General features: G+C 44.3%; 1 protein-coding gene across 1 annotated transcript in view; it reads left to right on the forward strand.

The window, feature by feature from the left end:
• Positions 1-12,423, forward strand: part of gstcd (glutathione S-transferase, C-terminal domain containing) — a 47,743-nt gene extending 35,320 nt beyond the window's left edge. Inside the window, exons 8-11 of the mRNA XM_030788261.1 lie at positions 5,301-5,434; positions 7,661-7,691; positions 10,278-10,347; positions 12,272-12,423. Coding sequence (XP_030644121.1) covers positions 5,301-5,434; positions 7,661-7,691; positions 10,278-10,347; positions 12,272-12,423 — 387 coding nt within the window. The remainder of the gene's footprint in view (positions 1-5,300; positions 5,435-7,660; positions 7,692-10,277; positions 10,348-12,271) is intronic.
• The last annotated feature ends 281 nt before the right edge of the window (positions 12,424-12,704 follow it).

Below are 12,704 nucleotides of genomic sequence, written 5' to 3' on the forward strand. Positions count from 1 at the left end.
TAGGACCCAACCTTCTGAACAGTTTCACCCGTGACAGCTGTCCGTCTGAGATGACAGAAATAGGAAATGTACCACTGCCATGATGTTGCGCTATTGAAGGGTAAATACAAAATCCACGTGGGGTTTAAATAACGTTATAATGTGAGGAAGGAATTAAAGTAATTTCTGTAAAGATGTTCGCATTGGCAGTCTCTGGCTGTAGTAGATGTTAGGTAACTATAGTACAGAAGGTGAAAGGGAGGTTAGCTTCACGCTAGATGTTTTGCTAAGCAGCATACTAATGGCCAGATTGTGTATGGTGTGTGTGTGTGTACAGTGCTGTAATTAGATGTTTTTGCCTGCACTCCACGGAGACCCGGTCCACTTGGCCTTCGAATCAAAACAGTCTGGAACAATCTGCGAACGGTAGGCGAGAGGTGCTCTGCTCGCAGCTGTCGGCCCAAAACTCGACGATTTATTAAACCCTTACCGTGCATCCGTGCCTCTTACCTGCACTTTGGATATCAAGGGCCTATGCGGACAAAAGAAAGGCACTCACAGGAGTAATTTTTTATTTTTACTTTTTTTTTTTTTTTTTTTTTATATAACTTTGAGAGGCTAATGGTTTCATAGCTGCGCTGGTGTGTGGTTGGTTTTTTTTTGGGGGGGGGGGGGGGGGGGGTTTCTGTGTGGATTTTCTTTGTATCATATCTTTTCACACAGCACTGCTGTCCCTTTTGTCTGTAAATGCAGCGACTTGGATTAATTATTTTGCCTCCGTAGCTAAACGGTGCTAATGCCTTCCCTGGTGACTTCTATTTTTGACACGCCGTTCAGTTCTTATTCTGGAGACGGCCCGTCCAGGTGTGTGCTAGAAATAAATGTCCCTCTTTTAAGACAAAACACCAGAAATTCAAAAGAGGTTAGCAGCAGTCTGATACCAGGATGTTGACACAATGTCAAAGTAACATTGTTATCAGTCTGTACTGGGGAATTAGCAGTGCGTGATTCATGTTAAAGCACTTTTCCTTTGGGTGAGAGATGCAAAACCTCCTCAAATATTTTCCCTGCCACTGTAGCACTGTAGTAGCTCAGGGCTGGTTGTTATAAATTCTCACCCAATCAGGGAGAAAAACAAACAAATACATGCACATTCTATGAAGTTCAAAGAAAGCTGTATGTCAGTGGTGTATTATACGTGAGCGACCAAATCTTTTTGAACAAATCTTTTTGGACGAATCTTTTTGAATGAATCTTTTAAGTGTGCTGAGTGAACTGAATCACTAGTCTAGAAGATTTGTTCCTCCCACTTTGATAACTGATTAGCAGCTAACTCTCCCTGCAGTCCATTTTAATAATGCAGTCTATTCACGAAGCAGCCTATCACAAAACTGTATCCACAGTATGTGCATAACAACAACTAGCCAATGACTGAGATGATGATACACCCCAAGCTCCACCCATTGGCCATGTCAGCACAGTGAGTCAGTGACAATACTGACTATGGTAACTGTCAGTGACTAAAGTATGTGATTGACTCTGAGAGACATGAGAAACCTCACTACTGACCCAGAGTACTGCTGATAAGTTCTCAGTAGAGAACAACTCCTTCACACTTCAAAGATTCACTGACTATGCTGACGATGAGACTCGAACCACCCCCTACTGGCCTGAGGAACTGAGTTGTTCACGGAACAACGGTTTCCGAATGAGTCAAAAGAGTCAATGACTGGACTATATTCAGTGTGTAATACCTTCTGCTGACCTGAATCACTGTTGAGTAGTTCAGTAAACTACACCTGGCCTCTGGACTCTAATTAATATGTTTAGACAAGATAATATTTTTTTTCCTCCTCATGTTATTATGTGCATTACAGAAATGAAACACATTAATTTAGTGAATACAAAATAAATTTTATGTTTCATCTTTTGAATTTTATGACTGCGTGATATGGTTGCAGCCTGCTGCAGTTTCACATAATGAATATTATGATGTAATTATTATTTCATAAAATTTCATGACATTTGGGTTTCACACATGCTGTTTCGCCACACAGCGGTCTAATAATGGACATAATGTTTGGAAGAATGTGGGGTGAATTTTTAAATGAAATAAAACGAAACTGTTGTTTATCTAGTTTTCTTGTGACTGCCGTTGCCGGGATACGGACCCAGGTCTCTTTGGTGGTAGGACAGGGGCACCAACCGGATATGGAAATGAATGAATCAGTGGGTCAAAGATTCATATCATTTCAGTGCACCGAACGAAACTAATCAATCAAATCACCAAAGTGAATTGTTTTAAAATACCACTGTGGTACTTCAAGATTGAAATGATGTTCAAACATGGTTAGGGTGACAGGTGAACATCTGGCCCGGACGGGAAAGGTTTGATTGGTCGTGTTTTCGGTGTGATTTAGTAAGTGAACACTGTGGGTTTCTACCGAACATCCAGGGGTTCAGCAGGGACGACCAAATGCACTTCCATCAAATTCATGCCTCTCATTAAACTCCACTGATGTAGGTTGGGAGTTCTGCCTAATTATGAGGTGGAGAAGAAACAGAAAAAAAAAAAAGGAATTTGGACGTTATGTGGTGGTAGTAGAGGGAGGTCAAAAAAAAAAGAGAGAGAGAGAGAGAGAGAGACATTCTCAGCAAGAATTATAATTTTTCACTGTAAGAAGACTGATGAGTCTAATAAAGAAGTCTTGCCAGGCAGCACTCTCTCCTGCCTCTATTATTTTTTTTATCACTGCATAATTTATGACAGCCTCTTTGCCTTCATAAGGACCTAAAGTGAAAGGCGACTGTAGCACTTTTTTTCTCTCTCTCTCTCTCTCTCTCTCTTTTATTCAGGGCAGCTTGCATCATGAGGGTTCGAATTAGCATTTGTTCCATCTCTTGTGTACAGAGACCCGTGTAAACATGGTACAGGGGACTCAATTTTCATTGCTTGTTTTGAGAGAGAGAGAGAGAGAGTGGGCGCACAAACTTATTGGTTTTCTACGAAGCCTACTTTCTTTATGCCAAGCTGCAAAAAAAAAAAAAAAAAACAGCTCTGATGTTTTGGCGAGATGGCCGACCATCTTTGTCTCATTATGATGCTAAGAACCTTCCAGAAACAGAGCTGTATGAAAAGGCATCCGGAGTGGTAGGGATGGCCGCAATATGTTGTCACGTTTTTGTGCTTGTCTGTGCTCCTGCTGGGGAAAAAGGGCAGAGACAAGGGCTAAAAAAACATTTGGAAGTTCCATTTACTGTCTCTCTCTGTATTCACATCTCACGTCTCTGCGCTTTTCTGTACGACTTCTGTTATTCTCAAATGGTGTGTGTGTGTGTTTGTTTGTGTGTGTTTGTGGTAATTTCTGAGCTGGACGTTTCAGTACTGCAGCTATTTGATGTTTTGTTGTGGACTTTCTACCTCTTGCATGTAATTTACCTCGTTGAGATCAAAAACACTCCGCAACACTTTGATCATGGCTTTTTCTCTCCTTTTTTTTACATTTTTTTTTTTTGTCCGGAGCGTACAATATTCAGGAGTCCTCTTGGGTCTTCCATCATCTCACGACCATGTCATATCCTTCCTTAAAAATTCTGTTGGAATTACAGATTTACACATCCACATACCCAAACAGTTGCCTCTCACGGTTTTTGCTGCTTTGAAACAAGACTTTGAAATGCTAAGACCTGAAAACATCAGTCTAATATTTACACATGCGTGAGGAAACCGTGAGATCACTGGGATTTTTTTTGTTCTCCCGTCTGATTGTCATTATAAAACTCATGTTCATTATTAGGTTTAGCACCTTTCAGAAGAACATGACGCACAAAGCAGTCTCCTAGATAAATAAGCAGGTCGCATTAGCATGTGTAGGGCAGTCATCCTACATTTTAGATCTTAAAGGAACATAGTTTGGTGTTGCTGAACTTCACAGAACTTTTAACGTGCTGTTGAATGTTGGATTTTTTTTTCTCACCGAAGTTGCTTGGAAGTTCATTGAGTATGTTCCAGGACCTCCTTTAAAGGACGCCGAATTCGTTAGCAGATTCGAAAGTCCTGCCAAAAAAAAAAAAAAAAGTTAATGTTCATTCTCGTCTGATCAACTTCCTCTTAGACCTAATCAGAATTCACATCAGATGCCAGTGGAAAAACGATAACTCTCCATGAAGCTGGTTTTAGCTGTGCTGGTAGGCATTCTCAAACGTAGCATGCTAACGCTGCTTGTCTTCTCCTCGAGTGTAATGACAGACAGAGGTACAGTGAACGATTATCTGCTAAGACCTGGACGCATTCCTGAGAAATGTTCTCGTGGAGGATTTCGGGAGTGTTAATCCTTTGGCTTTGGCTGACATTTCCAAACTATGCTCGTGCACACACACACACACACACACACACACACACACACACACCATGTTGTGCTCACCTCCTTGGTCCAGTGGTTTAGTTTTGGTGCCTCCATCAGTACTGCTGAAGCAGTTATGTGAAGTCCAGAAATAGCAGACCAGCGGATGTATGTTGACGTGTGAATGTTGGTGAATGGTCACGCTGTCTCTCTTAACTCCCTGCGGAGCTGTTTTTAAACATGTCCCCGGTACCCTACAGTGGGCTGCCTGGTCTCATTGTCCTAAGATGACTGACAGATCGGTAGGGACTCTCTTTTGGACTCTTCAACACTGCATGGGTATTGACATTGTCCTAAGATGACTGACAGATCGGTAGGGACTCTCTTTTGGACTCTTCAGCCCTGCATGGGTATTGACATTGTCCTAAGATGACTGACAGATCGGTAGGGACTCTCTTTTGGACTCTTCAACACTGCATGGGTATTGACATTGTCCTAAGATGACTGACAGATCGGTAGGGACTCTCTTTTGGACTCTTCAGGCCTGCATGGGTATTGACATTGTCCTAAGATGACTGACAGATCGGTAGGGACTCTCTTTTGGACTCTTCAACACTGCATGGGTATTGACATTGTCCTAAGATGACTGACAGATCGGTAGGGACTCTCTTTTGGACTCTTCAGCACTGCATGGGTATTGACATTATCCTAAGATGACTGACAGATCGGTAGGGACTCTCTTTTGGACTCTTCAGCACTGCATGGGTATTGACATTGTAGACATCAGTGCACAGCGGTGTTGTCTCCAGTGTCCTGGGCATCGAAGGGTTTTTGTTTTGTTTTGTTTTTGTTTTGTTTTTTTGTTCTGTGAAATAGAGCCACACATGCACACAAAAACAGTCAAATGCAAACAGTGGAAAATGATCTGTGTGTGTGTGTGTGTGTGTGTGTGTGTGTGTGTGTGTGTGTGTGTTGTAGGTTGCTCTGCACGCGTGTGGCGTGGCGACGGACATGGTTATGGACCGATGTGTTCTTACACAGGCAGCTTTCGTGATCAGCCCTTGTTGCTACGGTTTTATTCAGAACACGCTGAAATTCAGCTTCCCAAGGAGGTCAGTACTTCTGTCTCTCTGGTTTTTCTTTTCATTCATCTCTACGTCTGTTTCATCTCTCCATCCAGCTCTTCTTCTTTTGACAGTCTCTCGCTTTGGTCCTTCACTGTGTCATCTTATGTGTGTGTGTGTGTGTGTATGTGTGTGTGACAGTTGATTTTGTCTATCTTTCAATCCTCTCTCTCTCTCTCCCTCTCTCTCTCTCTCTCTCTCTCTCTCTTTTCATTTCTTCACATCCTTAGTCTCTCAGAATCTCTCACAAAGAGCTTTGGACCAAACCTCCACTTTAAGGAGTCTGTTTCATTGTAAAGTACACGAGCAGAGCTAATGCTAGTGATATTCTCCCTGTTTACACAGTGAAATACGTAAGATAACTCTCGCTGATCCTCGGCGGGCCTGACCTGTCTCATCTGTCCGCGCGAAGCATTCGAAAACATTGTAAAATTAAATAAAACCCAAAGAGGAGTGTATATAATGTGGCAATTGCTTGTAATCACTTTATCACTTGCAAATCTACCACTGTGTTGTTCAACATCTGCATATTAATGTTCTCGTAACAGTCTGTAATTCGATTCTAGAGAAGGATTTTAGCTGGAAGGCAGGCACAACAATGCAGGGGGGGAAAGCAAACAGCAGAGAGAGAGAGAGAGAGAGAGAGAGCGAGAGAGCGAGAGAGAGAGAGAGAGCGAGAGAGCGAGAGAGAGAGAGAGAGAGAGAGAGAGGCACAGAGAGGCAGAGAGATTTGTTTTCTGATTGTGTTGGCGCAGTTGCCACGACAACCCTGCGTTGAGTGACTTGGCAGCGGTGGCATGGCAGGGAGCGCTGGGGGAGGAAAGCGATGACAGCTGAACACAGGCCGATAACAGAAACACAGCGATACGTCTCCTTTTGTCAACCTCAGGATGTTTCCTCTCCGGCGTGAGACGTGGACAGCTCTCAGAACGTCAACGTAAAAGAGCAATTAAGCTTTTTTTACGCGAGCGTGTTTAGCAAACATCGGCGTGTTTAGTGAGTGTTGAGGGACGGAGATCTGGGATCTGGGATTTTCTGTAAGACGTTTCCCCTTTTGTTCAGGCGATGTTGAACTGTTGAAACAACGATATTTTATCTTTAGCAGTTACTGTAGGGTGGAGTCAGATTATTAAGAATCATCTATTCCGGACCTTAGAGGCATTCGTGCGTGTGTGCCTGCCTGTGTGCGTGTGTGTGTGCGTGTCTGTGTGTGCGCACGCACGTGTATGTGTATGTGTGTGTGAGTGCGAGCATGTTTGTGTGTGTGTGTGTGTGTGTGTGTATACATGCGTGTGTTTGCGTATATATGTGTATGTGTGGGTGTCTGTGCGTGTGCACGTGTGTTTGTGTGTGTGTGTGTGCGCATGTGTGTGTGTGTGTGCATGAGTGTGTGTGTGTGTGTATGCATTAATGCGATGGCCTGTAAGTTTGCTATGCGTAGGACATTGAGTGTCCTCTCTCCTCCAGGGGCTGGAGTGGGCAGACCTCTGGCCTGCTCTCTGTGATCCGGAGTGGGCAGACCTCTGGCCTGCTCTCCGTGATCCGGCTCTTATTAGATCCCCATCGAGCCACTCACTGCCCTCTCAGTCTCCTCCACTCCTCCCCTCTCCTCAGCCTCACACACACACGCTCCCATGGAATTTATGCAAGACTTTCCTAAACAAGACCCCCAGACCTAGCTTAAAACTCTAAAAATGTCTCCCTGCAACCCCGAGAGAGAGAGAGAGAGTGACAGAGAGAGAGAGAGCGTTTAAGATGGCAGTACATCAGGAATGTGATAGTTTGTATTTTCTGTGTTTAGTGTTTACAAAAGATGACTTTGTTTAAAATTTTGCCTTTTAATAAAATGACTGTTTAGACTGCTTTGTGTTGTGTTTTCTTGGCGTTTCATATGGAGTGTTTGTGTTGGCCTTTCACCCACCGCCTGATTGCAGAATCTTTGCAGTGACAGTCAGTTTTGTGCTCCGTCGCCGCTATTCCGATTAACTGTGTCCATTTTTGTCAGCGAGAACATCATCTCCTAAGCAACTAGTCGTGAAAGTAAATATCCTGTAAATTACTGTTTACTTCATCCTTTGTATGCAGTGGTATACATCCAGAAACTCTCTATCATTCTCCCCTCTAGTATCTCTTTCCCTGCTTGTTATCATTCAGCGTTACTCTCTCTCTCTGTTTCTCACACACTCCCTCTCTTTCTTCCCCTGTTTCCCACAGCAACAAGTTTTCCGAGATACTCAGTTGTAAGGTGAGTGGTGTGTTTCTCTGTTTTCTTTTTCTCTTTTCGTTTCATTATCACCTACACAGGTGTGCTGCATCACCTCAGCCTGTCTGATTTATGCCCTGTTAATGACAGATTAGTCTTCCATTTAGCAAACTTACTTTACTTCTCTCATTGGCCCACTGCATTTCTCATCCCACGCATGAATCAAAACCCGAACGGACAGGGTATAAGTGGACCGTTTTCCTCACTTATGACGCTGGCTCTCCACTTGGCTAAACCAACTGTCTGCAGTGATTATGGCGTTGCCAGCATGCGGCGGAGCCTAAAAGAGCCATTACAACTCAGATTGACTCCTACGGTTTCATTTCGTCTGAGACCGAGCGGCCGTTTTTGTCTCTTAAACTGGACTTGTGTGTGTGTGTGTGTGTGTGTGTGTGTGTGCGTGTGTGTGTGAGTGAGTGAGTGTGTGTGTGCATGCATGCATGTGAGAGAGAGAGGGAGACAGACAGACAGACACAGACATAGAGAGAGAGAGAGACAGACAGACAGACATAGAGAGAGAGAGAGACAGCCAGACGACAGGCCACTGAAATAGCAGGGCCCTAGCATATGTCCTGGGAATGAGTCATTCCCGGGAATCACACGTCGCAGGATTCCCAGTCTCATCTGCAGGGCGCTGACACCGCAGTGAACTTAAGAGGGGGGCGGAGAATTCCGAGTGATGAATGGACTCCCATTTCCCCGCCGGTATCCACGGCGATTGGCGTTCTGTCTCCCTAAAGCTCCAAGAGCGTTGACAGAGCCAAAATGGCTGATAAGAACCTGAAAGGACAAATGAATCTCTCATGTCTGTCACTGAGAGTTAACTACCTCAGCCATATCTACAGAGATCTTAGGTCCTCAGCCTGTGAACCAATCACAGACACGAGCCCTCTCCTCAACAGTAGTGTGTATCGTGTGCCAACCTCAGGACTGACCAAAATTTACACTTGCTTTGTGGGCTCAAAGCTCGACCATGAAGCAGAACCCTTTCTCTGCTTAGTAAAAAAAACTATATAGATTATGCGATGTAGTCATAGTTCATATAATTGGTTTTTAATGCAGTGAACAAACAGAGAGTTCTGCGACACTACTACATAGTGCAAAAACACGTGTTTCTGATCGCGGAATCCTGCAAAGCATCTCTTTACCAAGAGCACGTCTGAATCGTCGATTTATGTTAATACTTAATTAATTACAATTCAAATGCTCTATGTGTGTTTAATTTTTTTAACCTTTAAAGACCTCCAGTAGACTTCCACTTACACAGTCATTATTTTAATCAAATGGAGGGGGGGGGGGGGGGTTTGTTAATGGAATAAGTAATGACAGTAGAGTCAGCTCACTGCCTTTTGCTGCTGGTTTTATCGAGCGTGCGAGAGCCAGCGATCTATCATAATAGCCAGAAATATAATTCGGCTTTTCTTAAATAATGCTTGAAAAGTTTCTCACCGTGATTACAGGTAGGTGCATGTTGGCCTGTCGTTCTGTGGTCTACGAAAGAGAGAGGGGAAAATAGTAACATTGATTTTTAGTCGTAAACACGCTCCGCCTCACAGACTGAAGTCGAATCAGAGAAATCAACCCTCCAACAGGGCTATCACGTCTCTCTTTTTAATTCACTTTCCGTTAGCGCTCATACAGCTAATCCATTACAATCTAAATCCATTCACAGGCTCATGAAACCCTTAAACCAACATTCTGTGTTTATAATTTTTTAATGTGCTCCAACCACAAACAAAGAAACAAACAAACAAACAAACAAAAAGCACGAGAGAAGAGGGATTAAATACATTTTCAGCACGCGTAACCTGAAAAGCCCTTACTCAAGCCAGCTAGCAGAAATTAGAATTGAATTTTCCCTGTGTAGCCGCAATCTATACTGAAACGAGAAAGAGAGAGAGAGAGAGAGAGAAACAGGGAGCACTGCATGTGGCCCAAGGCTAGTTTAAAGAGAACGAGAGGATCGTGACAGATGGTGCCTCGCAGTAGTGCAGCGCTAACGATCAGCGCTATCGATATTTGGAAGAGCATCATGCTAGCTAGGCCTTGCACTCTCTCCCAGTCCTGACCTCCCACAGTGAAGGATAGAATCAATTAGGACTTTAATTGGCCTTCGATGGCCACAAGTCTCACAGCTCTGGGTTTGGTAGTACTGCCCCCCTCCACCCTCTCTCTCTCTCTTTCCCTCTCTCTCTCTGTGGTTTTCGTGTGTGTGTGAAAACGAGAGAGAGAGAGAGAGAGAAAGAAAGAGAGATTTCGACACAAAGCTGCGGTGGGTAAAGCTGAAATTAGGTGAACTCGCATGCAGCCCTTGACCTTTTGACCTTGAAAAACAGCGCTGACGTTTCTTCCTGCTGGGAATCGGGGGACGTGACGGTTGTCTTTTAATAAAACGGGTCATAGGTACACTGTGTGGTGTGTTGTCTGTGTCTGCGTTTGCCTGGGTATGAGCGCACATATATATATTTCTCTCTGTGTGTGTGTGTGTGTGTGGGTGTGTGTGTGCGTGCGTGTGTGTGTGGGTGTGTGTGTGCGTGTGTGAATGATTCCTGTGCTCTGTCTCCACAGGAACACATGATTTTGTGCAGATTTGCGGATCAGACGGCGGTTCAGTTGCCTCCGGAGCGTCGTGCGATAGGTGAGAAGCTTTAGTTTGTCTCGTGTTTTGTGACTTTGGTGAAGTAATCATCTTTTTTCAGTCATCCATCTCTCCTCTCTCACACACACCAGTTATCTTCACACTCAGAGATTTCAGAAATTAGAAGATCAATTCTCCGAGTCTGCTCCAGCCATCTGTTCTGATAAACGTCTTATTAGAGCATTTGCATTCGTGTTAATGTTCGTTTAAAAAGGAAAAAAAAAAACCAAAATGAAAAAAAAAAAAACATATTTTGACACACTATTTCTTTGAGTGGTGTAGAATTAAAGATGCCTCAGATTCCTAACTGCGTGTTTACACAGCTGTGTGTGTAAATTGTCTTCATTTAGATTTAAGGAGAACATATCTGCAAGGGCTCAGGATTTGCGAGTCTTTGTTTCTGACGTTGGTTCGTGAAGACCCAGAAGACAGGTCATTCTTGACACTGTCCACCACGTCAAGGCCTGGCAGTTGGCAAAACGTGTTAAATCGTATTAACGGTCGGGAGCTGAACCGAGCGTTCAGAGAAATCGCCAGCCGAGGACAAACTGAGACATTTGTATGTATGAAGCTGCTTCGTACGAAAACCAACAAAAGTCTGAAACGTGATTATTTTTTCATAGCCTTCGCCGAAGCACTCGGTTACTTTTTGAGTCGACCGGAAAGACCGCCGGACGGGGGGGGGAGTGGCAGGTTGCTTTGGGGGGGTACGGCGAAAAACACCCCTCATCTTTTTTAAAAGCGGCATCATAAATGATGGAGCGGAGAGAGAGGTTCAGACGGAGAGCAGCTAAACAGTATCAGTCAGCTCTACAGTATCGTCGCTCCTCCCCTCACGAGCACCGCAATCCATCAAACTCAACACCGCGCGTCCGCACCTCCCGTCCCCGTAGCCCCATCGCTCGGAGCTGCGCCACGATAAATCTGACGCTTCTGTCATTCCTCCATCCGCTGGCCATCCTTTAACAGCCACGGAGAGGAGACATTCTCTCTCTCTCTCTCTCCCACCTCTCTCTCTCTCTCCCTCCCACCTCTCTCTCTCTCTCTCTCTCACACATACACACACACACACACAACCTCTATGCCAACACACGCTAAGCAGCGTTGATCTTCTCCTCCCTCCTGTTGCCTCCTGTCAGAGATTCAGTTTGGTTTCGTCACAGCAGCAGTTTTTTCCCCCTACCAGTCTACCTGTCTGTTTTCACAGCTGTGGAAAATGCTTTTGAGAGCGTGTTGCTGTTTTTGGTGTGTGTGTGTGTGTGTGTGTGTGTGTGTGTGTGTGCGTGTGCGTAGCGTGTGTGTGTGTGTGTGTGTATGGGCGGGGGGGGTTAAAAAGTATTTGAAGGCATTATGACTCCGTGGAGGTTTGAGATTTTTTTTCTTCTTTTCTTTTTTTTTTTTTTTGTGTTGCTGTTGTTGTTTTTCGTGCGAAGATTAAAGAGCTGTTAATTATTAAATCTTGGAAATAACTCTGAGATGCAGCTCTTCTCAGATGTTTCTGATGCTTTGTGAAATTGTGAACAGCTGTCTCGTCGTGGCATAGAGGGAAACACACACACAGCTATGGAGACATCCACTATGGGATTGCATGTTCACCTCTTTTCATAGATTTGCCCAGTAAATAAATATAACAGCAGATATCTTTTGCCATGACGCACAGCGAGACCCATGTGGACTGTTCTTCCGCTCCATGAAAAAGAAAGTGTCCCAGAAATAATGAAGTGGTGCATGGGGAGGCTTTTTTATTCCGCTCTCATCTCCTCTCCTTTGCCCCTATTCCTCTCCTCTGCTCTCCTCTTCTCTCCTCACCTCCTCTCATCTCCCCTCTCCTCCACTCTTTTCCTCTCATGCCCACTCCTCTCCGCTCCTCTCCTTTCCTCTCCTTTCCTCTCCTCTCCTCTCATCTCCTCTCTTCTGTTCCTAGGAAAGCGTTGTATGGGCCTGGTGGACCTGGACCGCAGCTGGGCGGCAGAGACTCATGGGTACACGGTACGAGTCATCACCATGGAGCCTGAGAGCTGTTCCCCAAAGAACAACATGCTGGTGGGCGTGCCTGGGTCTAGGGGCGTGGCCTGACTCCTGTCCATCAACTGGATCTCAGCTGAGTCTGACTGTGGGGTTCAGTGACTGTTTCTAAGCCCATGTAGATATGACAATTCATTGCCTTTTTTTTTTTTTTTTTTTTTTTTTTAGAGAAATGACTTTTTGTAGGACAACCATAATCCTTTTATGAAGCATGAGCCCTCATAAATTTTAATGTCTCTCTCTGAAAAGATCAAAAAATGACTCAGTGAAATACAATCCTTGTTTTAAATGTGTTAAGCTTTGCTGAATAGAGTGCTGATGGAATATGGTTT

This window comes from Chanos chanos, chromosome 11, assembly GCF_902362185.1.
Source record: "Chanos chanos chromosome 11, fChaCha1.1, whole genome shotgun sequence".
Classification (NCBI taxonomy): domain Eukaryota; kingdom Metazoa; phylum Chordata; class Actinopteri; order Gonorynchiformes; family Chanidae; genus Chanos; species Chanos chanos.